The following is a 26,922-nucleotide window of genomic DNA, read 5'->3' on the forward strand; positions in this document are numbered from 1 at the left end:
ACGGAGTAAATGCGCGTGTATTTTTGCAAAATACGCCTGTAAAATGTCATTGAAGTCAATGGGAGTCTTATTTTTACACGTGTATTTTGCCAAAATACACGCGCGTTTACTCGGTGTGAAGGTTCCCTAGGGTGCGTGATGTGGCACGTATACGGCGTGTGAGAGTTTGCGCGCTGTAAACGCTCCCATTGATTTCCATGGGAGTTAGGATCGTATACGCCGCGTTATTTTGCAGCCGCAAAATATCCCTGTGATATACATTGCCAATCCTCCCCGTCCACATTGTGTCTTTGGTTTGTAGCCACAACAGCTATAAATTTATGTTCCTGCTCCTATTAAAGGCCTCTACATAGACTTGACAGGCTCCCTTTAAAGATGTCTGTTGAAAGGGATATGGAAAAACCACAGTCGCTAGTCAGGGCTTGTTCACATCTGCGCCCGTACTCCGTTCTGCAGGTTTCCGATTCCTGCACAAAACAGGGGCAGGAGACGGAAACCTGCAGGTATCTTTCAAACCCATTCATTTGAATGGGCTTGAAAAGTCTCTGGCCGTGTGTGCCAGTGAGCGTTTTATGCGCTCCGTGGCGAAACCATTTTTTTTAAAACCAGGAAACAGAGTTGGACATGCGGTACTCTGTGTCCAGTTTAAAAAAACTGGTTTCGCCGTGGAGCGCTTAAAACGCTCACCGGCACTCATGGCCGGATTCAGCATGACAAGTTTCCGTCTTTTGCATGCAGAAGACGGAAACCTGAAAACGGAGTTCAGGCGCTGGTGTGAACCCAGCGTAAGTTTAATATTTTTCTTTAAATATACAGTACAATAAATAAGAATAAAATAGTCACGACAAGATAGAAGTTAGACCTGAATACACTAGTTGCCCTCAAAGACATTGTAGCAATAAATATAGCAGGAATGTTGGCACCATGAACATAGTAGAACATTCTTGACCACTAATTTATAGCAAACAGTATTCATAAAATACATTTACATTGTATGTAAAAAAGAATATAGTTATATAAATCATCAAGAAGCACTGATCAAGTATATGTCATAACAAGGCACTTCATGGATGTTCAACGAGACGGAACAGTCTTTTCTATACTTCATAAAATGAAAAGATTTTGTCTCCATGTAAACGTGACAATGAGGTATAAATTATTCTTGAGAAAGTTCTTAAAAGTAAGGCATCTACTTTCCAGTCAGTTTAAAGTATGGTTTGCTGGTTAGTAATCACGTTAATGTTTCTTCAAATTTAATTTTTTGGTTTTATCCATCCAAATTCTGGCTTAAAATTTTATTAGCACAATAATTTTGGGATATCCATAGTTGACAGAGGCATAGTAATAGAAGTCCAGAGGTAATATTTGGATTTGGAGCCAAATGACCCTTTCCAACATATAAAGGAACTAATACACAGTCCAGTCACATTAATGTGACCACCTGTCAAAATCCAGAATAACCCCCTATGCACAGTGGACCGCTGCGGGATGTGCAGGAAGAGAGGGGATGTTGTGATGATGTTCACTGGGATGTTGAGCCATGCCGACTCCAGTGCCGTAGCCAGCTGCGCTAGGTTACGTGGTTGAGCATCCATGGCATGAACAACCTGATCGAGGTGGTCCCAACCTGATTGGGTTCAAGTCCGGGGAATTTGCTGGCCAAGGGAGTACGGTAAACTCATCCTGGTGCTCCTCGAATCACGCATGTACACTGCAAGCTTTATGACACGTTGCATTGTCCTGCTGGTAGATGCCATCATCCTAAGGAAAAACATTTTGCATGTAGAGGTGAACATGGTCCGCAAGGATGGATGCATACTTGTGTTGATCCATCATGCTTTCCACAATGATGAGTGCACCCAGATGACTGATGACACGTGAGTTCTGTGCATGGTTATTTAACGTTGACATCAAAAGTAGGCGGTGGTCACATTAATATGACTGGACTGTGTTTGTGTAAATAGCACATAGTGCAGGCCCTTTTTTACATTTTGGCCTGGCGTTGTTGAGGATTAAACATACTTTAGTCTTCTACTGGTATGTGATAAGAGTTAGGGCACTGGAGACAAGAATATGTTGAAGAATACGGCAAAAACCAAGAACGCAACATAGGCAGCAATGCAAATCCAGAACCTTGGGTCCTTTATCAAGTTTTGGTCAAAGCAGCTGAAAACTACGTAGCCTATAGTCATCCCTGCAAGCCCTCCGGCAAAGTGAGCCACAAATGAAACCTAAATTTGAAAGCCAAGAAAATAAACCGTTAATGCCAAGCTATTGTTTCAATCATAGCCTATAAGTACAACATTGTACCCTCCAAAGCATTATGACATGTATTTTTTTCATATTTAGCTTTAGTTTTACTAACAATATAAAAAAAAAAATCTTATCTTTAAACACACATTAAAAAATAGCACAATCACCACATTTATTGGCTAGGTCCGGAGATGTGTGGATGGTAAAAAACTAACTAAACATAACCTGTGATTTATTTATAGGTTTCTACAGGCCAAGCATATGAAAAAAAAAATGGTTAATTTTTCCTGATCAAGGGATTAACATTAGAATATTTTGGTTTTGATGTTTAGGATAACTTTGATAAAATTTGAGAGTCTTCAGGAATCCAAACCTAACTGAAAAGATGGTGACAAATAGACATTAAAAGGTTTCTACTACTGAAGACTGTATGTTTTTAACTTTTATATCTACTGGCTAATATAGTACAAATATATATATACTCTCACCTGTGGACCAGCCACCTTAGAAATATATCTTCTGTACAGGGCAAATCCAACATCAGTCCCAACTATACAACAAAGAGGATGTTGTCAAACGGCACACAAAAAGTCATACAATCTCAATGCTTCCTCTGATCCTGATGACCACTTATGCATATACAGTTACATTTACAGTGGATATACAGCTGTACGTAAGTCACTACTTATTTTGAGCAGTGTTGGCTGCATTTTGCCTTTGCTCAGTGGCGTAACTACCGTGGTAGCGGCTGCCACAGGGCCCGGGACATTTTATTTTTTAACAGGCCGTTACGGGCCCTATTTACTTACCGATCCTGGCTGGGCCGGGATCGGTAAATGACACCGCGGGCCCCACAGACCCTCGAGTGTAATGATCGGAGGTCCGGGAGAGGTAAGAAACATAAAAAACACTGTTAAGAAGCGTTCACACTACCGTCGGTGTCTGACAGGTAGTGTCCGCTCCTATTGTCCGCTCAAAATCTGGCACGGACACTAGCTGTGTCCGTGACACCTGTCATTCATTTCAATGGGCATCGGGTGCGTTCTTTTGCACTCCGTGCCAGTCCTTCCCTGTCCGCAAGTGAAGATGTCCGACTTCTCAAGCGGACAGAAAAACCCTACATGTCCGCTCCTAATGTCCGTGACAGATTTTGAGCGGACACTAGGAGTGGACACTACCTGTCGGACACAGACGGTAGTGTGAACGCTCCCTTACTTACCTCTCCACGATCCTGCCAGGCCTCCTTCCAAGTTGTCTGATGTCTCTGACATCACATGAACCCGGCCTGCGTCCCGGGTCATATGACGTCCGACGTCATTGAAGAAGGACAGCAGCGGAGGCCGACAGCATAGGAGTCGGGGGACAGGTAAGAAACAGTAGTTTTTTTTATGTTTTTATTCCCGGGTCTCTATTATACTCTGGGGTTTGAAAAGACCCCAGAGTATAATAATTGTTTATAGGTGTCCACAGTGGGACATAATACTGTGTGCAGGGGCCACTAAGGGACATAATAGAGTGCACAGGAATGTGGAGGAGGGGGGGTCGGTCAAAGTCTTTGGCGTCGGTTGGGGGGGGGGGGCATGTCAAAAGTTCGCCACGGGGCCCCGCCGTTCCTAATTACGCCACTGCTTTGCCTCATAGTCACAGATATGTTCATCGACTCCAACTAAAGGGAATCTGAAGTAGTGTAAAACCCATCTGAAGTCATGACAAAGTCAACCTGTTCTCTATTGTTTGCACCCCAATCTGCGTACTAGTTTTGGATGTTGTGCATATGAGTATGAGGCCACCACAAGTGCTCTCATTTCCAGTACAGAAAGGAGCAAACACTTCTGAATAAAGTGTAAACTGTTTTGCAGTCATTTGTGATGCGATTAACAGGATGCTGACCTAGCATTCAGTCCTAGAAAAAGTATAAGCTGTTGCTGTATGAAGCTTATCATGAATCTACCTTGACCCTTATCATAAATCTGAAACTTATGGTATGTAAGCAGAGAGAGAAAATAGAAAACAGCCTCTAGTCAGACCAGTTGTTCTATATAAGCACTTACCTATTAAAACAATTGAAAATATTCGAAAAATTCCAAATAAGGGCACCATATCTTTAAAATTCTGTGGAAAGAAACAAAACGTGTTTCTGTGTTGCCTGCATCTTCAGCATTTTGTTACATTTAATATCACCAATCACAAACATTCTCCATAAAACACAGGTGACAATGGCCTGGTGCAGAATTAAAAATGAAAGCGGTGTTCTGATAGTTATCAGTGTAGCTAAGGAATATGTCTCCAGAACTTTCTTTCTAAAATTGGGGTACGCTGGGGAGCGTTTGGTAAATTCATGCACCCTATGACGCTTAATAGTCAGCAAAATTAAAACTAGGCAAGTTATTGGCACATTTTATTATCCTTTTAGCCAAGCCTCTTTCTTGCAACACTTTCCAAAACTGTCAAGGTAAGCACAAAGCAACCAAAAACACATAATACATTTGTCACATGCCATGCATTTCATTCTGAGTGCTATTTGAGACAGCATGCTGGCGCGGGGGACATTTACGGACAGTGTTCATTGATTGTAATTTGTAATAACTTCAAATTCATCAAAATGGAGCACGTGGCGATCAAAATGTTATGCGATTTGCTAAACATGTTACATCCTTTTACTATTCATGAACATATTCATCAGTACAGTAAAATGGCACACATATTAGAATGAAATGGTACATTTTGCACATATTGTAGGCTATGCACTTTCATAACATCTCAAAAGTGTCACATTTACTGTCCTTATTGGTTCAGGTTACAAAATTCTTTTTGAGTAGATACTGTATGACAACATTTCAAAAGTAAGTATATAGTACTGCATTTGCAAGTATCTATTTACTTGTAGGACAGTTTTACTAAACCTCAGCTTACCCCCAGTTCACATCTGTGCATGTTTTGTGCAGACACCGAGCAGAAATCACACCAATCCCATTATAGCCTATGCAGTCTGTGTGGTTTCTTATTTAACTGCATTTTTAATGTGTATAGGTTTCCGTTCGGGGATCCCCAAGCAGACTTCCTGAATGGAATACTGAACACAGATGTGAACCGGGTCTTAGATGGTAATAAAGAACTATAGAAAATATTATGCACAAAGAAACAACACTCTCAACAAATGGCAAATGGCAACTTAGTCAGGTTGTTAGTATAAGGGCTAGTGCACACGGAGCTAGGGGTGGCGTATTGTGGTCCTGATTTTGACGCGGGAAGCCGCATCAGAATAGGACCAAAATGTGCCTGCCGCGACTGTCGCGGCTTCTGAAAGTTGCGACTTCCCGCTCCGTAGTAGGCCCAAATGAATGGGGTGCCGTCGGGAGGTGGATGCCATGGCTGAATCAGCCGCAGAATCCGCCTGGAGAAAGGGCAGCTCGCATCTTTTTTCCGTGAGCGGGAACAAACCGCTCACGGAAAAAAGGACGCCAGCGATCTACATAGACCTCTATTGTGAGGGGGCCGGTGCTGAGGTGGATTCGTCGTCATAATCCGGCCCCTCTTGCCCCGTGTGAACAAGCCCTAATAGCTACGTAATATCAGCTGAAAAGTTACTAAACAATAAGAAACCAACTTACCACTATAACATTCATAAAGTAACCTCCAATTAAGGCATAGACTCCCCCGGAGGCCCCTACTAGAGCAAGGTATGGATCAAAGATAGAACTAGCCAGAGACCCTAGTTATGAAAACAGAAATCTTCATGAATCCATTTATATCAGTCTTTACATTATAATAATCAGGGCACTCTTCTGAATATTAAAGCTTTCTATTTGACTGAGCACCACAGAAGCAGAAGGATTGAGCTCCGCTCTCTGGAATATGGAAGTGCAACTGCCAAAATAAATGAACTCAAGTTGTGGAAAATATATAATACTAGAGAAAGTGTCCGGCAGCCGTCATCCTTCTTCAAGAGTTGTGACTGAAAACTTTAATATGTGCTAAAATAGCATAACATGTCATGGAGAATGGTTTACCTAAAGTGGTAGAAAAGTCAAATATTGCAGTTGCCCATAGCAACCAATCTGCTGTCAGATGTCATCTGTCCAAGGCTCCTTTGAAAACAAAAGTACTAATCTGATTGGTTGGTATAGACAATCGCTCTACTGTACTTCCCATAAGTGCATGCCTTGCTACTGCCAGATAAAAAGGAAAAAGCGCAATATTATGGCGACAACCTCCATGGTGTAATGACCTGAAGTAATTCTATTTGTCTGTCTCCTCTGGATACAATCCTCTGATAACAGAGAGCAACAAGGAGCAAGTGTATAGGGGTTGCATGAGTGCTGTCCCCTGGAAATGAGAGATAACAGAGAATGCTGTCAGTGAGACTATTAGGCCAGGTTCACACGGGGTTTTTTGGGCGGAATTTTGATGCGGAATCCCTGTCAGAATCCAGCTAAAAAAAACGCCTCCCATTGAAATCCAATGGGAGCCAGTCAATTCCTTTTTTCGCAAGTGGTTTGTTCCCGCTCGCGGGAAAAAAGCAGCATCCTGCCCTTTCTTCAGCTCATTCAGCCGTGGACGTCCGCCTCCCGACACCTCCCGACTAGGCCCATTCATTTGGGCCTAATCCAGAGCGGTGTCCAGCGGCTAGCCGTTTTTCGGACCGGAATCTGAGGTGGCCTCCGCGTCAAATTACAAAAAACTCGCATGTGAAGTTACTCTAAGGGTGAATTCACACTGAGTAAACGCTAGCTTATTCTGAACGTAAAACACGTTCAGAATAAGCGGCGTCTAAAGCAGCTCCATTCATTTCTATGGGAGCCGGGATACGAGCGCTCCCCATAGAAATGAATGGGCTGCTTCTTTCACTCCGTGCAGTCCCATTGAAGTGAATGGGGAGTGCCGGCGTATACGGCAAGCTCTGCTCATGCCGGAGCGTACACGCCGGCACTCCCCATTCACTTCAATGGGACTGCACGGAGTGAAAGAAGCAGCCCATTCATTTCTATGGGGAGCGCTCGTATCCCCGCTCCCATAGAAATGAATGGAGCTGCTTTAGACGCCGCTTATTCTGAACGTGTTTTACGTTCAGAATAAGCTAGCGTTTACTCAGTGTGAATTCACCCTAAGAGTTGAGGAGCTGCGTGTTAAGGCCCTTCTATTGGTTAATAAGAGTCATGTGAGTGATGTACTCTGATAATGGAGAACAATAGTCTAGAGGGGTGTAATCCTCTGATAATGCTGTATGTCAGCGAGGCTATAAAGGACCTGTGAGATTTTATTAGCTAATATAGGTCCCATGAGTGCTGCCCTGTAAAAATGGCTGATGACAGAGAACAGTATTGAGTGTGTGGTGCAATCCTCTGATCAGAAGCTCTTAGGACCTATTGCATAAGTTGTAATAGGGCCCTTTTCCTACACTGTGTCATTTAGACTATATGCCTATTGGTCGGTTACTAACCAGTTGAAATATTTTGCATAGATACTAGACATACATTTTTTTGTTTAAAGTTTCATTAAAATAATTTAGAACTATTTTATGTAATAAATACATATTTGAGTTTACAGATTAACACTTGCAATAACACTGACCTCCAATGACTCCTGCAATGTAAACTAATCCAACACGATGTCCTTTATGGACCATCTCCAATGGGATTCCAAGGAAAAGCTGGAGAAATAGGTTTCCAATAATATGTTGTACTCTGTGGAAAATAAAAATAAATAATTATATATATATGAATTGGCTCTATATGAATGTGATGACTTGTTCATTCCCGTAGAGAAGCATAAATCCCTGTAGCTTAGTACGGGCCAAGGGCTCTGCAGCAACAAACCAGCTTTTTTGCTCTAACCTCATGGCCAGCTATGGAGTCCCAGTTGCCCCACAGTGAATGCCTCAGCTTTTGGATCTAAACCAAAAGATCTAGACTTCATAGACAGAATAAAAATATAGACATCCAAATCCTCCTAGAGACATGGACCCGGGCAGAGGACGAGTCCCTAACACCCACGGGCTACAAGGAATTCTCTGTGCCCGCCCAGAAAAGTAAGTCCACCAAACTAGGCCGCCACTCAGGAGGCATACCAATATGGTTTAAGGAGGAGCTCAAAGAACACGTAAAAGCTACCAAACACGGAACCAACCAGAAAGACATCTATCTCTGTGCAGTATACATCCCCCCACCAGGGTCCCCCTACCATAACCCTGACACCTACGAGGTCCTACAAAGGGAAGCTGCCCAAGTCCAACCCAAAGGCAGAATACTCATATGCGGAGACCTCAATACAAGGACAGGCACAGAAATAGATATAAACCACATACCGATGGAAGCGGATCCTCCACCCAGAGCTCACACAGATAAGAAGAAACAGCCAGCAAGAGCGGGAAACAACTGCTGAACATGTGCCGGAGCCTAGGACTATACATAATGAATGGACATATCAGAGGCGAGTCCATAGGATGCTTCACACTAAACTTCCAAGTGGCCAACAGCGTGGTGGACTATGCCATTACAGACGCAGACCCAACAGACATTGAAGACTTCACAATCGCTCCCAACTCTCATCTATCAGACCACAACCAGATCCTGCTCTACATGAGATCCAGAGACAAAGCACCAACACAGGAACACCAACAGACTGGCCTCTACAACCTACCAAGACACTTCAAAAGGGCCAAGCACCAGGCCATGGAATACACCAACGCAGCCAACCGACCCGAAATCAAGACACTGCTCACAAAATTACATACAAACACCTATCAGCCAGACCAACAGGGAGTCACCAGAGCTGTAAAGGATATCAAGTACATCCTGCAGACCACAGCAGAACTAGCAGGCCTGAAACGAACCAAACCCATAAGGCAAACAAACAAACAAACATTCCCACAAATGGTTTGACAGCGACTGCAGAGCATTACACCACTCCCTAAAGACAGCCTCCAACCAAAAACACAGAGACCACAACAACAAGGAGGCGAGGGAAGCCTACGACAATCTGCGCAAGCGATACAAAGGCATCCTCATAGAGAAGAAACAAAGGTACCTCTCCCACAAAATAGAGCAACTCGAGAACTCCCTCCAAGGCAGCTCATTCTGGGAGACCTGGCACACATGGGCACAAAGCCCAAGAAAAACTCCCTCTACATCCGAAACGGCAACATCTGGCTCAACTACTTCAGAGGTCTTTACAAAAACATCCCTGAAGAAGACCTAACCCTAGAACAGCAACAGATAACCACAAAACTAAGGGATATGGAGAAAGTCATCAAGGACTTCCAGAACCCTCTGGACTCACCAATCACCATAAAAGACATACAAGAAAGAATTGCCCTGATGAAAAGCAGAAAGGCCAGTGGTCCCAATGGCATCCTACCAGAGATGATCAAACACAGCCCTCCAGCAATACATGCTGCACTGGCAAAACTTTTCACCCTCATTCTCAATGCAGGACACTTCCCCCAACACTGGAACAATGGCCTCATAACCCCCATATACAAGAATGGAGACCAATACAACTCCAACAACTACAGAGGGATCTGCGTCAGCAGCACACTAGGGAAACTGTTCAACAGCATCCTCAATAACAGAATCCTCACCTTCTTCACACAACAGCAAGGTCCTCAGCAAGAGCCAAGCAGGGTTCATGCCAAACCACCGCACCACAGATCATATCTACTCCCTGCACAGCCTCATTAAGACCCACGTCCACAACACCAGAAGAGGCAAAATATTCGCCTGCTTTGTTGACTTTAAGAAGGCATTTGACTCAGTGTGGCACCCGGGCCTACTCCTAAAATTCCTAGAGAGCGGAATAGGAGGGAAAACGTATGATGTCATCAAGAGCTCCTACACCAGAAACCAGTGCAGTGAGAAGGTGGACGGAAAATGGACAGCATATTTCCAGAAGGCCTGAGGGGTCAGACAGGGCTGTAGCCTGAGCCCAACGCTCTTCAACATCTACATCAATGAACTGGCTGCAGCTCTGGCGGCCTCACCAACACCAGGCCCCACCCTGAACGACTGTAAGGTGAAGTTCCTGCTATACGCTGATGGCCTCCTACTTCTGTCCCCCACCAAGAAAGATCTCCAAGACAGCCTATCAGTGCTGGAAAAATTCAGCACAACATGGGCCCTACCCATCAACCACAAGAAAACCAAAATCATGGTATTCCAAAGAAGGGCCACAACAAAGCCCCCACCCCACAATTCACACTGAACGGCTCCACACTGGAGAAAACCAACAGCTACACCTACCTGGGGCTGGAGCTCAACCAATCAGGAAGCTTCAAAGCAGCAATAGAAACCCTAAAAGTAAAAGCCTGCAGAACCTTCTATGCCATCAGAAGACGGCTGTACCACCTCGAACCACTGGTGAGGGTCTGGCTAAAAATCTTCGATACAGTCATCGCCCAGATCCTTCTCTACGGCAGTGAAATCTGGGGCCCAGCCACCTACCCAGATCAGCCAAAATGGGACTCTAGCCCTACAGAGACCTTCCATTTTGAGTTCTGCAAGTACATGCTCCATGTCCACCGCAGCACCTCCAACATGGCCTGCAGGGCGGAGCTAGGCAGGCTCCCACTATGGCTCACCATACAGAAGAGGGCACTAATATTCCAGGCGCACATTCAAAGCAGCAACCCTGACTCCTACCACCATCAAGCATAGCTAAGCCACACAACTCGAAACAAACCCGACACCCCCCAACCAAACAACAGTCAACCACCAAAAAAAAAACCACCAACAGATGATGACCAAGGCTCAAATAAAGGCAACCACAGAGGCAAACAAAGAGCAGTACATCGAAGAATGGAGATACGAAATAAATAAGAAACTCAACGTATACCAATCTCTGCAAAGGGACTACACCATGGCCACCTACCTGGAGAAAATACCCCACCCCAAACACACAGACCCTGAGCCTGTACAGACTGAGCGCCCACAATCTAGAGTTTGAAACAGGGCGGCACAAGCAGCCCTACAAACCACGGAAAAACAGACTGTGCCAACACTGTGACCAAGGGGCCCTAGAAGACGAGGCCCACTTCTTGCTACACTGCACCAAATACTCAGCTATTAGGGCCATCTACTACCAAAAACTCTCTGCCCACATCCCAGACTTCACATCTGCAGACGAGAAGAGGAAACTCTACATCCTACTGGGAGAAGAGGAGTCCACTGTGGAGATCGCTGCCCAATATGTGTCCAGCTGTCACCAAACAAGAGGAAGATGAGACCCCAAAGACTATTAAACACCCCACCCACCACCCAAAGACCTTTAAGCCCCCCCCATCACCCTCCCACCCATATCCACACCCACACGTTCCAAACAAGGACGAGACCCCAAGGACATACGAACCCTCAACCCACACCCACCCCCTTCTCCCACCCCCCAACCATTCTTTGCTTTGGCAACACCAAATGTTTTTCTTCGGTCATGCTAATAAAGCACCTTTGTATTTGTGCCTTCAGTCTTCTGTTTGCACTTAAAAGGATTTTCTGGGCTAAACAACTGAAGACCTATCCTTAGGCTAGGTCATCAGTTAAAGATCAGCAGTAGCCTGTCACAAGACTCCAGCCCAATCAGCTGTTGGAAGCGACTGCTGTGTTCAGGTGAGTGCTGCAGAATCTTTAATACTTACCAAAGCACAGCGCCATTAATATTAAAAGTGGTTGTTCTTGTATCACAGCTCAGCCTATTCACTTGAATGGGTCATGATGCCACATGGCCTGTACAGCGGATCTGTGCTGTTCCAGGTGCCAGATCCCCATAGGTTTTAAATTGATGAAATATTCTAAGGATAGGTTATTATTTAAAAGTCCTGATAAACCACTTTAAATAGAATCTCTTCACTCTCGTGACATGTCTGTTTTAGTAAATACTTGTATTCCCTGTAATAGAACAGTTTTAAGAATCTTATTAGAACTCATATGTTATGCATTGCTTAGCAATTCCTCTCAGACATTTATGAATATTGAGATGTTCCAGAATTGTGATTTCATGAGAAATGCATGTATTTACAAACACAGACATGTCAGCAGGTGTGATATCTCCACAGTAATGGTGTACGTCACAAACAACGCCAAACCTGCTTCTAAATTTATATGTCATCTGCCAGAGATAATAGACTAAAGGAAAAACAGACAGATTTTTTTAAAGCGTCTGTAAACCTACAGAGACTTGTCAAGCACGCTTTGTGTTCACATGTCCTGTCATGTCCAGATCTATATCCTAAATATTAATATACTAAGTGTAAGCAGGCAGAGGGTAAGATTGTGGGTGGCAGGTATCTGCCACTGTTGGCTGGTATCAATGAGGTAGTGGCGGGAGTGGAGGTCTGGGATTTGGGAGTTACTGCAGGTCCACTCCTATACTCCAGTCCTGGTGTTACTAACCTGCACTTGGTGCCCCAGACATGTGCAGCCATTAATGAAGATAAAGCTGCCAGAGAACAGTGTAAATAAGGGCCCATTCACACGGAGTAAACGCGCATTTATTTTGGCAAAATACACGTGTAAAAATAAGACTCCCATTGACTTCAATGATATATTTTTACACGTGTAAAAAAAACCACGTCGAAATACACGTCAAAATACACGTGTAAAATGTCATTGAAGTCAATGGGAGTCTCATTTTTACACGTGTATTTTTTACATGTGTATTTTGCCAAAATAAACGCGTTTACTTTGTGTGAATGGGCCCTTATTTTTACATGGGTATTCTTTAAACGTGTATTTTGCCAAAATGAGCGCATATTTACTCCGTGTGAATGGATCCTAATAGTATGGTGTGGTTGTCTCCTGGAACAGAGCTTGTTCGGCTGCTAGGGACGCTGCACTATGCGGAGGACAACCTTAAAGAGGACCTTTCACCACTTTTGGGCACATGCAGTGTTATATACTGCCGGAAAGCTGACAGTGCGCTGAATTCAGCGCACTGTCGGCTTTCCCGATCTGTGCCCGATGTGAAGAGCTTACGGCCCGGTACCGTAGCTCTTCTATGGTCAGAAGGGCGTTTCTGACCATTAGCCAGAGACGTCCTTCTGCCTCGCGGCGCCTATCGCGCTGTGCTGTGGAGCGGGGAGGAATGCCCCCTCCCTCTGCTCACACAGCTCGTCCATAGACGAGTATTATCAGGAGAGGGAGGGGGCGTTCCTCCCGGCTCTCACAGCACAGCGCGATAGGCGCCGCGAGGCAGAAGGACGTTCCTGGCTAATGGTCAGAAACGCCCTTCTGACTATAGAAGAGCTACGGTACCGGACCGTAAGCTCTTCACACCAGGCACAGATCGGGAAAGCTTTCCGGCAGTATATAACACTGCATGTGCCCGGATATGGTGAAAGGTCCTCTTTAAACCGAACCAACTGCACTGGTGAGGAGTTCCTTGAAATGTTTATGTGCACCTGAAATTAAGGATGGTTTATGTCACCTTTACTTTTTTGCAGACGTAAGCTGTTTTAAGTTGTCCTGTATGAACTGTATCCAATAAAACTGGACATGTGATCTGCAGAAAAAGGATCGCATTGAAATCAATGGGAGGCTTCCACACCAAATTCCTCACCATTATCCTCCGTGTGAATGGACCCTTCAAGTGAATGGGGCTAAACTAGAATCATGACTGACTGGGCTGCCATCAGACCAGTCCTGTTGGTACTGGAATCAGGGGATGGTCACAGCACAAATGAAAAGGTATCCTTTCCATTAGAGACTTCTACAATGCAATGAATGAATGCCACTTCATTAATATACACCAGGGTCAGCCAAACTTTGGCACTCCAGCTGTTGTGGAACTACAACTCCCAGCATGTATAGTTGCTTTTCTCCTCTAGGAGTTATCCATAGATTTGAATGGGCATTCTGGGAATTGGCACCTGGAATGTCAAAGGGTGCAAATCCCTGGTATATATGGATGTCAGTTTCAGTGAATACTAATGATGCAGATGCCACTACTACTTGCTGTTTATGCCACTTCTGCCTATACATTGCTGCCAGCACAATGTGCGGGTAGAATTGGGGCAAGCTGCAAGTGACTGCAGTGCTCGGTTCATTAGTATGCACTGCTGACATGGAAGTCAGTAGAGCATTATACTATGTGAGAATACTAGAAACCATTATGTTGTGTGTGGGGTGCTGGGGACCATAATTCTGTTTGAGGCCCCTGGAAACCATTTTACTGTGTGTGGGCCAATGGGAACCATTATACTGTGTGGAACCGTTTTGTTGAGTGTGAAGGACCCTACATGACTATTAATACCTTCAATAGCAGTTTTGCTGCTGTAAAACCCCCTTTAACAGTGTGCAACAAATTCTCCCACCTCATAAGAAGAATCAACCAATGCAAATCTTCATTTGTTCCAATGATTTTGTAACATGTTCCCTCAGGGACATAGATCTTGTATAACCATGTTTTTGTATGAATGGTAGTTGTGGGAATCCCTGTGCGCATTCATTCTAATTCCAGAGAACTAATTCACAGAAAGTAAATATTTTCAGGTTCTTCTCTCTCTGACCCTGCATCTGGACACACGATGTGAGCAAGTCGGCTGTGTGTGTGGCCCCCTCCATCCTTGCTGGGGGGGGGGGGGGAAGGGCGGGGACTAAGAAGCCATGTGCTTAAGGACTCTGATCATGGATTTATGGATTATGAGGAATATGATGTAACTCTCATCTGATTATGGACTATGACGGATTCTTACATACTTTTATACTGTTATGGAGTAAAAACTCTCTTTATTGCTATATGTTATGTGGTGGAGCTGCATGTGCCCCTACCATGGACACTATGGGACTGTGATCTCTTGCCTTATGGATATCATGCGCTGGCTGCAGAAGTGCCATGTGCCTAAGGACTGTTTTTGTTTCTAATCTTTTAATCTTACTGTACTGTATCATACCTTCTGTAACCTTATAAGCTTGTGTCCGCCAGGGTATATCTTTATGTATTTCTGGCTGACTGGTATCGACCCCCTTGGGTTAATAAAACTTTAAAGTACATATTCTCACACATTAGAGGCAAAGCCTTTAAGCTTTGTTTCTTACCCTGCATGAACCAACATGTAAGATACAAATCTCCAAGCTTCCTCTCGCTTATCGGGTCGGTATATGAATGGACTTTTAGCGATACCAGTATCCAGAGTGATCCATTGCTTCTGTGGCATCCATACAGCATAGTAAATAAAAATACCCAACTGGGTCAAAGGAAACAAACAGAACATTTTATTCAGACTTATTAATTGGACATGACAATAAAATAAAACTTGATTTGACCTATTCTGAACATTTCCAGTTGAATTGAATTATTTGTTAGAGCACATCTTGGCAAAAACAATGGGATAGATTAATGGAAACTGGCACGTTCAGTTGCAGGTGCAGGTCATATCTGGCATAGGTTTCTGGTATCAATTATGCTGGTTTTGGGACAAAAAAATAAATAAATCTGATGGGCCACCCCCCCTCCCCATGACTTCATGACTTAGGTTTTGAAAAATAAAACTCTCCGATGCTAATGTTACTGGAAAAAGCAAAAGAAAGCGTAGCACAATGGTCTTAGGGCAACCTAGGTCAATAAACTTGATGAAGTATTCAGCATGGCTGAAACCTTGCACACATGCAGTGGCTAACGGTTATACAATCGTGAAGTTAATACCTTAGTTATACCAACAAATCATGTAGTCTTTGGCCAAGGTATAGAGATGGAATTTCTGCCATGTACAGCAATTGTATCAACTGTTCTTACCATCTGAAGTGACTCTGACAGAACTACAACGGACAATAACACAATAATAGTCAACTATTGGACCTTACAATCTGGGGGGTTCTAGATGTACTTCTTGAATCAAAATTAAGATCCAAGCAAAATAACTTGAATGATATTGAATTGTATATAATGCCATAATAAAAAATCCATGGATTAGACGCTTCCGTCCTGGAGCTCCTTCATCAAAAATGTGTTTAGAACAAATCTAATAAAATAACATTGAGTATTATCATATTATCCCAGATCATAACAAGATTAGTTGTAAATTGTCAGAAAAATAATGAACAGCATTGCATATAGGTGTCCAGCGCAAAAACATATAAGGTGGTATCTGACTTGAAGAAACATGAATACATTAATCTCCGTAATCGCACAGTTTAACTCAAAGCCCATTTTATTAAACTTGAGGGTAGTGAGAAAGTAATGATCCCAAACATGTCACATAGTCCACTGCCATTGGTACATTTTGGTCTGAGACCTATTGGCTTTCATACCACTTAGGATCTACATCTCATTACACAAAAAGAAATTGGTAAGATTGTCTATGGAATTAAACTAGGCCACCACATAAAAGGAACCTTACCATTGAGGAGCAATGATCCTTGGACACTTTACAATATAATACAGATATTATTAAACGGGCTGACCTGGACAGCGCCATAGTGATAATAGATAAGAGCATGTACCTCTGAGATTATCACACACCTGTCTGATAAGTCTACTTATTAGAAGGTTAATCTTGATCCCACCATTTTTGTGGCTGGAAGGTCATGAGTGTCTAAGGACGTGTCTGGATAAGGTGGTAATCAATATGAAAGAAATTAAATTTCTTCCAAAACAATATCTGATCATGCTAGAGAATCCACCAAAGAGACCTCTCGGATCATAGTTTGTTACCTGTACCTATTTATCTAGATTAGAAAAATCTTACATCTCTAAACAGAAACACCTGATTGTCTGTGCAAAATATGTCAAAAGATTTACTGTCTGGCTGTATCCTGTAAGTTTTGATGTCAACAGTTTATAAACTAGTATGGAATATCATAAAGGTACCCAAGCAACTGCCCATTATTGATCAGGACCTCCTCCCTAGATTCTTTACAGTAGGATTTTTGTCTGGCCCTAATGAAACTTACCTTTTATCACCCATATGCCACTGGGAAAATGACGCTTCAGTCAGCTCTCACCGAGGCGTCAGGAGGGTAATACCCACGATCAGTGCAGGCACGGACTGCAGGTATTGCCTCTGGGTCTCCACTGTATAATGCAGTTTCTGACTACCCACCATACTTATTACTCCACATTTGCCATAATGGTACAGCAGCTGCAGAGATATCATCCTGAGAGAGTCCCTCACTCGGTGATTCGTGAATGGCAATTTGCAGCAAATGTGGTAGTGCCCTTTTAGGAGGCATGGTTTTTATAAGGGCACAGTCACATATATCCAGACCCCATTTAATAATATTAGACCAGGGGGCTGTGGTCTGGTGCTGAAGTGGACCAGATGCACATTGCACTAGCTCCAGTATTCTTCTCCTATTTCGCCATATTTAGGGGTTTCCACCCAGGTCCCCCTTACTGCTGACCTTCAGATCCCCTTCTGCTTTTACTGTCCTGACCCGGCAAGTCTGCTGGTGCCTGTGGCCTTGCCACATTAGTCTTTGCTGCAGCCTCTCCTCAGCTCTCTGTCACAGCTACCCCACTTGCGCCAATGGCTTCACTCTGTCCTCTATACTACCCTGCCATCTGATTTTGCTACAAGATGTCTACATGTTCTCCAGAAGCCAAAAACCCATAAACTCAGAAAGACCCAACCACTTGGCATACTCTACATGAACTCTTTAGATGACCCTGCCCTTTGGCCTCACCCGGAGGAAGCTCTTTTCATGGTAGCACTACCTCACTTCTACCTCTGATCAAGAACATATGGTGGACGCTGAAGTTACAGGCTTAGATCTCACTGCTCTCTTTGCAAAAATTAAGCAACTCTGTTTCACTGATCTCTGGGAAGAATATGCAAATCTGTTTCCAAAGATGTAAATAGGGAAACAGTGCCTCTGTTTGCTGCCCTCTAGGGGAAGCTCCCTTGAACATCATGCCCGACTTCCCAACAACCCCTTGCTGCAATGATGCAGGATTTTGCCAAGTCAGTATCCCAGCTGTGGACAGCGCTGTTTCGATCTGATTGGATCTCTTCAGCACAGCCTAGGGAAAACTGACTTGGCAGAGTTGAGAGACTTCTAGACCAGGTTATGGGGATAATGTCACTCCTTTAGGAGAGACCACCTTCTCAGGTGGTCTAGAAATCTCTCACCTCTGCCAAGTCAGTTTTCCCTAGGTTGTGCTGAAGAGATCCAATCAGATCGAAACAGCGCTGTCCACAGCTGGAATACTGAGTTGGCAAAATCCCACATCGTTGCAGCAAAGTCTTGTTGGGAAGTCGGGCATGATGTTCAAGGGAGCTTCACCAAGAGGGCAGCAAACAGAGGCAATGTTTCACTATTTACATCTTGGAAAAAAGATTTGCATATTCTTCTCAAAATCCCCCAGTGGAGCTAAAAGGGCTTTTTGTAAGACTCCATACACCTGAGAAGGTGGTCTCTCCTCACTGAACTCTCTAAGGCAGTGGCTTATTTCACCAAACAAATTCAGGATCTTGGATCCAGGATCTCGGAGGTAGAGGATAGACTGGATGAGGTTGCCAATGCCCTGGAAGAAGACAAGACCCACCTCGATGATTATGCCCAAAAATTGAGGCCATTGATCTTAAATTGGAGGATCTGGAAAATAGGTCTAGGAGAGCCAACATCTGCATCAAGGGAGTGCCAGAAATGCTAACTACTCTGAGGGAGACTGTTACAATCCTGTTCTCCGCTCTGCTTCCTGAGGCCAACCCTTCACTGCTTCACATGAACAGTATTCACTAAGCTCTGGGACTGCCTAAAACTGTGAATGTACCCAGGGACATTATCCTTAAAGTAGATGGATTCCCTGGTATAGATTTTGCAGCTTTGTGGAGTAGTCTTCTGAATATGAATGTGATTTGAATTCCTTAACACCCAATTTATCACACATGTAATTAGGAAGAGATAGCAAGTCCTATTAATCTGAATACATATATAGGATATCACTATATCATTGCCAATCTTACTGTAGGATTTTTATTTTTATTTTTTTAAGACTTCAAGTTATCACACCTACTGTAAACTTTTCTGACACATCTAGCCTAAAATCCTGACAAATAGAAAGTTGGGAATGACTGAGCCTGTCACTGAGCCATAGGGATAGGCTACCGTATATTTTACGTTCTCACCCCCCTCAATGGGCCCAGTCACATATTCTGAATCATGACTGTACAAAGATGAAGGATTTATGAAAATGACTAGGTTCTACTAGATTAATGTTAATTGGGTTTATAAGGGAACATACAATATAATGGAATCACCTTTAATTGGAATTGGCTGCACTCGTGTCAGTGTTTAATGTATCATGGTAATCCTATTCTGTTTTCGTTGTGATTTCTCTTGTGTTTATAGGTGAATAATTGTAGCAGATTACCATATAAAGGTAGTATGTGGACGTAGACGTCATAGAGGTTTGCTTACATGGATACAATTAGTCTTTTTTTTTCTTTCACCACAAATATCCAAACAAAAGGAAGATATTTCCTAAAAAGCTCTATAGGTTTTTGTAAACAAATTGAACTAACAATAAAAAGCCAGTTTTTTGAATATTTTTGGATTCAATATAGTTCTCCACGGATACCAGGGATGTTAATGTAGCTGTTGACCTACCTTGTATTAATTGATTTTGGAGGTGTATGAGCTGCCTTTATTGCATTTATTTTTAGTAATATCACCATATCAGTCAGCACAGGGCCATAAAGGGCATATTACGTTGTATATTTTTGGGGGCAATTGTAGAGGTTTATACTGAGGGGAGCATGTGGGGAGCCTATTATACTGTGTGGGAGCACTGTAAAGCATTATAATGGGGGGGGGGGCTGTGGGCAGTATGTAATACTGTGTGGTGGCCACTGTGGAGCATTATAAAGTAGTGGGGAGCAGACTCTGAAAGGAATATTATACTGTGTGAGGGCACTGTGGAGAATTATAGTGGGGGCACTGTGGGGAGCCTTTTATTCTGTGTGGGGCATATTATATTGTGTGGGGCTGCTGGGGAGTAAATAATACTGTGTGGGACCACTAAAGGGTATTATACCGTGTTGGGGCTCTGGGAAGCATATTATACTGTGTGGAACATTATATACCATGTGTGGCCACTGTTGGGAGGGGAGCATTTTATAGAGTGGAAGGCACTATGGAGCATTATATACCATGTGGAGCATTATATTGTGGGGCGGTGGGACTCAAAGCTCAAAATTCAGTCAGCCCTGTGTCCTATGTTTGCATCACAACTCACTCACTGTAATCTTGCACTACATACATGTAGTGCTTCATGGCTATGTCATCCACCATACAGTACCATGTATGAACTGGTCATGGACCTAAACAGTACTCTAGGGGATGGGATGAGTATACTAGGAAAATACTCAGTAATGCCAGATAGTCAGCACATATGTAAGATTTTAGTGATGTAGCCATGGTGTAGGTTATTAACAGGAAGCTGTTGTGTGGGCCTTAAGACCTTCAGTCTGACACACTGAACCATTCCACTGGTGGGCCCTAGATCTGATCTTGTTTTCCATCTTCAATCTCTACCACTGCTTGCTTATTGTAATTTTTTATTATTGGTATGTGTCCCCATCTGACCCAAAAACTAAGGGCTCGTTCACACGTGAGCACAGGGGAGGTTTTTGACAGCGGATTTCGCGTCAGTTATACAGTTATTGTGCTGAAAAAGCCCCCCTTGAGGAGGGGCGTCTATGACCAGCCACAATAATAATGTATAGAATCTCCCATAAAATAGTGAAAAAAAAGAAGCTTTAAAAAAAAATATAATAAAAAAATAAAGTAAATAAAAGTCCTAAATCCCTCCTTTCCCTAGAATACATATAAAAGTAGAAAATGACTGTGAAACACAAACACATTAGGTATCCCTGTGTCTGAAAGTGCCCGGTCTACTGAATATAGGATATCTGCAGTGCTACTGTTCCGTCGGGAAGGAGTTAATAGGAGCGCTGCAGATGCCCTATATTCAGCCAGGCTGAATTGCAAGTGGGGGAAAAAATACTCAGTCCTCAAGCTCAGGGAAGGGGCAGACAGACAACCAAAACACCCGCTCCCCTTCCCCAGCACCCAGAAACTACTGCACCCAAAAACTTCAACCATTTTAATTTTTAAATTTTTCCAGTAGCTGCTGCATTCCCCCCCTAGGCTTATACTCGAGTCAATAAGTTTTCCCAGTTTTTGTGGTAAAATTAGGGGCCTCGGCTTATATTAGGGTCGGCTTGTACTTGAGTATATACAGTAATTTTCTGGAAAAATTTTCAGGGTGCCAACACTTATGGCCATGACTGTATGTAGCCATGGCAACCAGAAGTGATGTCATTTTAGTGAGATAGATGATGACATAAATCTTGAAATAGGAGACTCTTTTGCCATGTCCACATGAAATTGGCAGATGAAATTCCTGCACGCAAAGCTTTTTCACCTTCTGCTTTCAGTTTTAAAACAATGGACACCGGGATAAGTGTCTAATAAGATCACACTTTTAATCATTCACATATATACCTGTGAAATGCATGCCTGTATATATAAACAGTATATTGTAACGCATTGCATTAAACCATACCTCAATGATGCTGATGGATATAATAAAAATAGGAGGTGGTAAACAGTTTGCTCTCTCCATATACGATATTCTGTGGTTGGGTGGCAGCATCCAGTTTGAAATTGTAGTATGGAATTTTTCCCAACAAGTTGTAGGGGGAGGATCTTTCGCAGATTCTTCAGTTTCATCTTCCCAACCTGCCATTCGTTCAAGTTCCATGTTATTTATTGTTTCTATAATATGAAATATATGTTAAAGAGTATATTTAAAAGAAAAAGTCTTTAGATAAGTTTTAAAATGTGACACTAAATCCTCACTATAGGAAAGCATCTTGCAGAGCCCCCTTGGGACAGGGGGACAGACCTGTATTTGCTGTTCTGCTGTAACGGGCTCCGCAAACTTCAACTCGTCATCTCATACAATGATGATTCAAGGAGCTTCCCCTCCCTGCTTTACCATTCATCCCCTCCCTCCCCCTGAAGCTGCAGGCAAGATGTGATGACATCACTTATATCACACTTGGGACCAGAACAGCAGAGAAGCAAGGAAAGGTGAGTATTAGTGTTTTGGTTTTTTTGGGGGCTATGAGAGGGATATAATATTATGGGGGCAACTGCAAGGGGGCTTTATATTGTGAGTCAGCTGGTGGGGGGGGTCGTTAAACGGGGGCAACTGCAGGGGACATTGAACTGGGGGAAGCTGGAGGAGGACATTAACCTGTCAGGGCAGCTGCAAGGGGACATTATACTGTGGGTGCACATTATGCTTTTGGGGACAGGTGGATGGAGATGTTATGCTGTGTGCGTAGCTGGACAGAGACATTAAACTCTGTGGATAGCTGGAGAGCGATATATTGTGGTGTGCTTGGATGAGGACATTATGCTGCTGGAGGGGGACAATAAACTGTGGTGGTAACTGGAGGGGGACATTATATTGTATGGGGCCACTAGGGAAGCATTATAGTATGCGAGGGCCACTAAGTGAGCATTATAATTTGTGCAAGTCAGGGGCTACTTAGGAAACTTTTGAACTGGATTGGACTGCATTGTAACTTTGCAAAGTGTTAAAACAGCCCTGGGTGTACAGTTTCTGGAACTTTTTTGCTTTCAATTTTAATGCATGTGCAAACATTCATTGCTGCTTTTATAAGGGAGCTTTTATCACATTGAGATCAGGAGGTTGCTCGGCCACTGTTCCACACCAGGAACTCTAAATTATTTGTGACTTGTCATATACCATATATGTGAAATATATCACATTGTATCATATGTAAATACACTATACAAATTAAATATGAGTCTGTCAGAAGTAAATTTGTTATACACAATCCCAGTACATTATAGAGGTGATTCTCTGTTTTCAAAATATACCTTTAATATTCAGCTTTGGAGCCCTATTTTCATGTAAATCAACATATTCTTCATATGCAAATTTCTGGCAGAATTACATAAACTAGTATTAGTAGTAATGCATTGGGGAGGGGGCAGACTGCTCTTTATCGTACACAACCCCTGCCTCAGGATGAAATACAGTGATAAGTTTCAAACATAAAAGCGAGATAGGAGTGTGAAATGGCACATTTGCCCTGGGCGAGGAAGTGCCTAGCTACAACTCTGTATGCAGCCATCATATTAACCAAATACAATAGCCTCATAAAGTAATGAAACATTTCTATATTACACCAAAAAATACACATGAAGCTACCAATTCTAATAAAAGTGCAAAAAAATTATATATAACTTTAGAATATTTTACACATGATATACACTAAAGTTAGGATAAAGAAATAATTATATAAACCCAAGCAGTACAGTATTACTTAACCTGATGACATTTTATTATACCATTTGTGTTTTCCCATTAGAATGTATAATAAACAGCCATGGTTCTATCATACTGTATATACAGAATAAGTGGCTCGTATATGTTAACTACTGTATCATTGCTGACAATCTTGTATCAGCCCATACTCCGCATCTGTCTGTACATGCCATGGTTGCCAATGCCTCACATTGCTGGGCCTGTTCCTACAATTTTTATTTGTCTCTGCAACAGCAGATATAGTTGACACTTTATTCATTTGGGAGTAGGCTAGATACATATTGGGTGTGAATGTTGGGCTTTACATGATATCAGCCTATATGGTAAAGGGAACCACTGATTCTGGAACTAAAGATGAGAAAATCAAATCACCACAAATTGAATTTGTTCTGAATTTCCAAAATGTTGTATATTTTAGCTGATGTAACACTTTTGGGATTTGTCCTACATAAATAGTCCAGAATGAAAGTCTCTATTTTACATTTCAGAAGACAGAGAAGGATCACATCTTTATTTTAAAGGAACTCTGCAAGTTCCCCAGGCACATTCCACTGTCACACCATATTACAGAGCACATTGCAGCGATAAACATACATTTACATATGTCACTTTTGTAGATTTGGAGAATAACAACTTCTACTTGTTATGCAGGTAGTTGATATGAGGTAGTGCACTGCGGTGGCCTTCAGCTTCCTGGAGCACTACTCTTGCCAAAAAGACCTCTACCATCTCTTGCCTGCGCCACCATGTGCTGTGTGGGTTGATATTCCCATTGCTATGACATAATTCATTGAACTTCAGCAGTAACAGCAGCGCTCTCGGGGCTGAAGGCCCGCCCCCAGTGCACCAACAGTCTCATTGGTGATAGTCAAATATGCTTGTGAGACGTGTTAGATTTCCCTTAAAAGGCATTTTAAAAAATCAGACAGTTCAATGTGTTTTTAAACAGGCTGCTTGTTTCCACCAATTGGCACCCGTTTGCCTATATACAGTACATATATATGGCTGTCACTTTGACATTACTAATGCTTGCCTTGGCATTAAAGAGCTTATAAATTGGATACAGTCCTAGGAGACCTCAGAGTGTCATACAAGATTTTTTCGGGCTATTTGGTACTTTTGACCCAGACCAAATTTATCTGAACTAAATGAATCTGATAGTTGATTCAATCTGTTTGGATTTATAGCACATTTAAGTGGATTTTCTAATCTCTAACTTGAACCTATAGCTGAAACTAAATTTCTAAGTTTTTTGTTGAAATACAGTACAGTCAGAAGCTCCGTTTCAGGGCTGCAACATCTGAAGCTTTAGGAATAACAAGGAGGTACTAATGTCTGAAAACTGCCTTGAAGATATGACTTTTAAGTTTATTTATACTTTAGTGGTTTAGAAACAGCTTCCAACATAACCAGTGGAAAAAAGTAACTGGCAGAAACAGAAATAACTACTGCCTGTACTGATCTTCTGTTAGGATACAGTAAGTAATCTCTATGTGCCAGCATTGCTGTACAGGAAAACTTAATGCAGCCATACTTTTTGCTGTTTCTTTAATACTTCATATAGTATACCTCTTATAAAATTTATACTGTATTGTATATCAGAGGATTATTGTATGGACTAGATTACTATACAGTAATCCTCATTGGCTGAAGTATTACATGGAGCAGGTATTATGTATTTAAAGCCACAGATGTGGCACATGGCAACAATCCCATTGTCAGAGGCCCTGTAATATTTCAGAGTTGCTGCTATTAAGAAAACACAGATAGTAAACAATTTGACTGGCAAATTGGAAATTCATAATGCATTTATACACTTTAGATTTTTTTCACTTAGCACTGTTTCTTAGGCTAAGGCCCCATGTTGCAGAAACAAATCTGTTTTTGTTGCAGATTTTGTTGCAGTTTTTTTGAGCCAAAGCCAGGAGTGGATTGAGCAAAAGGAAGAAGCATAAGAACTTCTTATATATTTCCCATTCCTTTTGTAGCCATTATTGGCTTTGTCTCAAAAATCTACAGCAAAAATTGCAACAAATAAAACTGCGTTTCCGCAAAGTGGGGCTTTAGCCTTATACAGCATTTTGCAGTAAAAATGCCACTACACTGCAAGGATTTTTGAGCTAAAGTTTCTTCTCCAGAAGGAAGGAAAAGTAAAAAACTGAAATCCGGGAGATATTTAAATACACTGACAACTCTATCACAGCCAAAACAAGCCTAATATAGAAATGACAGTTCAGACTTTAGTCATGGTTCTTGGAAATGCGGATATGACTAAAAACTAAAGCAAAAAATACAATACGTCTTAGGAGGGAATGTACATCAAAGAAATGTAAGTGTATCTTACCTGCTTGTGCTCCGATGTCTTCTGCTCTCTCCGGAATCTTTGACTGAATTAGAGGGTGTGTTCCAAGTACTTCTATTTCACAGCCTGTTTCTCCTCCTTCAGACCACAGGGATCCTGGGGAGGGAAGAGCTGGTTAGTCCACCTCCGCTTCAGTGATATTTACTTACCAATAAGGTAAAGAGTGATCCTATTATTCTAATATTAGTGAAGGACTGTGTTCTGGTAACAGCAAAGGTCAATGGTGTGACTGACCATACTATAGTGTTTGGCGTGTTGTAAGGCTGTGCTACATGTGGCATTCATTTAAAAGAAAGAGTGTAAATGTAATTCACCATGCCCCAGTACTTCAGTTATTACGGTAGAATATAGTAAATATAGAATACAGGATTATATCATATTAGTCTCAGTCTTATTTTTTTCCAGATAGGATAGTATAGCCAATATATGCTCTTGTATGTAGGAACCTGTCTTAGAGCAAATTCAGAGGACCAAGTGTTGTCCAACTTCAATGTCTATAGTACAGTCCCAGTCTGACGGACTGCATATGGATTCATTGAGTTTAAATAGAGGCGATACCCTTGGTCCTCAAAAAAACAACAACTGAGAGCACGTCCTAGTCTGCTACATCACATTGCGCTGTAGGTTGTAGCTGCAACATATGATTACCGTATATAATCGAGTATAAGCCGACCCGAATATAAGCCGAGGCCCCTAATTTTACCGCAAAAACTGGGACAACTTATTGACTCGAGTATAAGCCTAGTGGTGGAAATGCAGCAGCTACTGGAAAATGTAAAAAAAAAATTAAAATGGTTGGAGTTTTTGGGTGCAGTAGATGCTGGGTGCTGGGAAAGGGGAGGGGGTGTTTTGGTTTTCTGTCTGCCCCTTCCCTGAGCTTGAGGACTGTTTTTTCTTCCCCCGCTTGGAATTCAGTCTGGCTGAATATAGGGTATCTATAGCTCCTATTAACCCCTTACCGACGGAACAGAGGCACTGCAGATACCCTATATTCAGTAGACTGGACACTTTCA

General features: G+C 42.5%; 1 protein-coding gene across 1 annotated transcript; it reads right to left on the reverse strand.

The window, feature by feature from the left end:
- Nucleotides 1–2,000: 2,000 nt before the first annotated feature.
- On the reverse strand, nucleotides 2,001–25,967 carry RHBDL2 (rhomboid like 2). Its single transcript, XM_075262745.1, has 8 exons — nucleotides 25,892–25,967; nucleotides 21,748–21,959; nucleotides 15,276–15,424; nucleotides 7,825–7,937; nucleotides 5,865–5,965; nucleotides 4,305–4,365; nucleotides 2,742–2,803; nucleotides 2,001–2,231 (listed from the first exon to the last, which is right to left on the reverse strand). Exons 2-8 carry the CDS (start codon nucleotides 21,943–21,945, stop codon nucleotides 2,052–2,054), a joined length of 864 nt encoding a protein of 287 aa, XP_075118846.1. The 5' UTR covers nucleotides 21,946–21,959; nucleotides 25,892–25,967; the 3' UTR covers nucleotides 2,001–2,051.
- Between the last annotated feature and the right edge of the window lie 955 nt (nucleotides 25,968–26,922).

This window comes from Leptodactylus fuscus, chromosome 2 (genome assembly GCF_031893055.1).
Source record: "Leptodactylus fuscus isolate aLepFus1 chromosome 2, aLepFus1.hap2, whole genome shotgun sequence".
NCBI classification, from domain to species: Eukaryota; Metazoa; Chordata; class Amphibia; order Anura; family Leptodactylidae; genus Leptodactylus; species Leptodactylus fuscus.

What these genes read in the sequence shown, in the direction of transcription:
- RHBDL2 (XM_075262745.1), bottom strand. Translation starts at nt 21,945, where the DNA reads ATGGAACTTGAACGAATGGCAGGTTGGGAAGATGAAACTGAAGAATCT. An exon ending in CATTGCAGGAGTCATTGGAG is followed by an intron (nt 5,966 to 7,824) that starts GTCAGTGTTATT and finishes TTTCATAACTAG; the next exon opens with GGTCTCTGGCTAGTTCTATC. An exon ending in ATTTTCAATTGTTTTAATAG is followed by an intron (nt 2,804 to 4,304) that starts GTAAGTGCTTAT and finishes TTTGTTGTATAG; the next exon opens with TTGGGACTGATGTTGGATTT.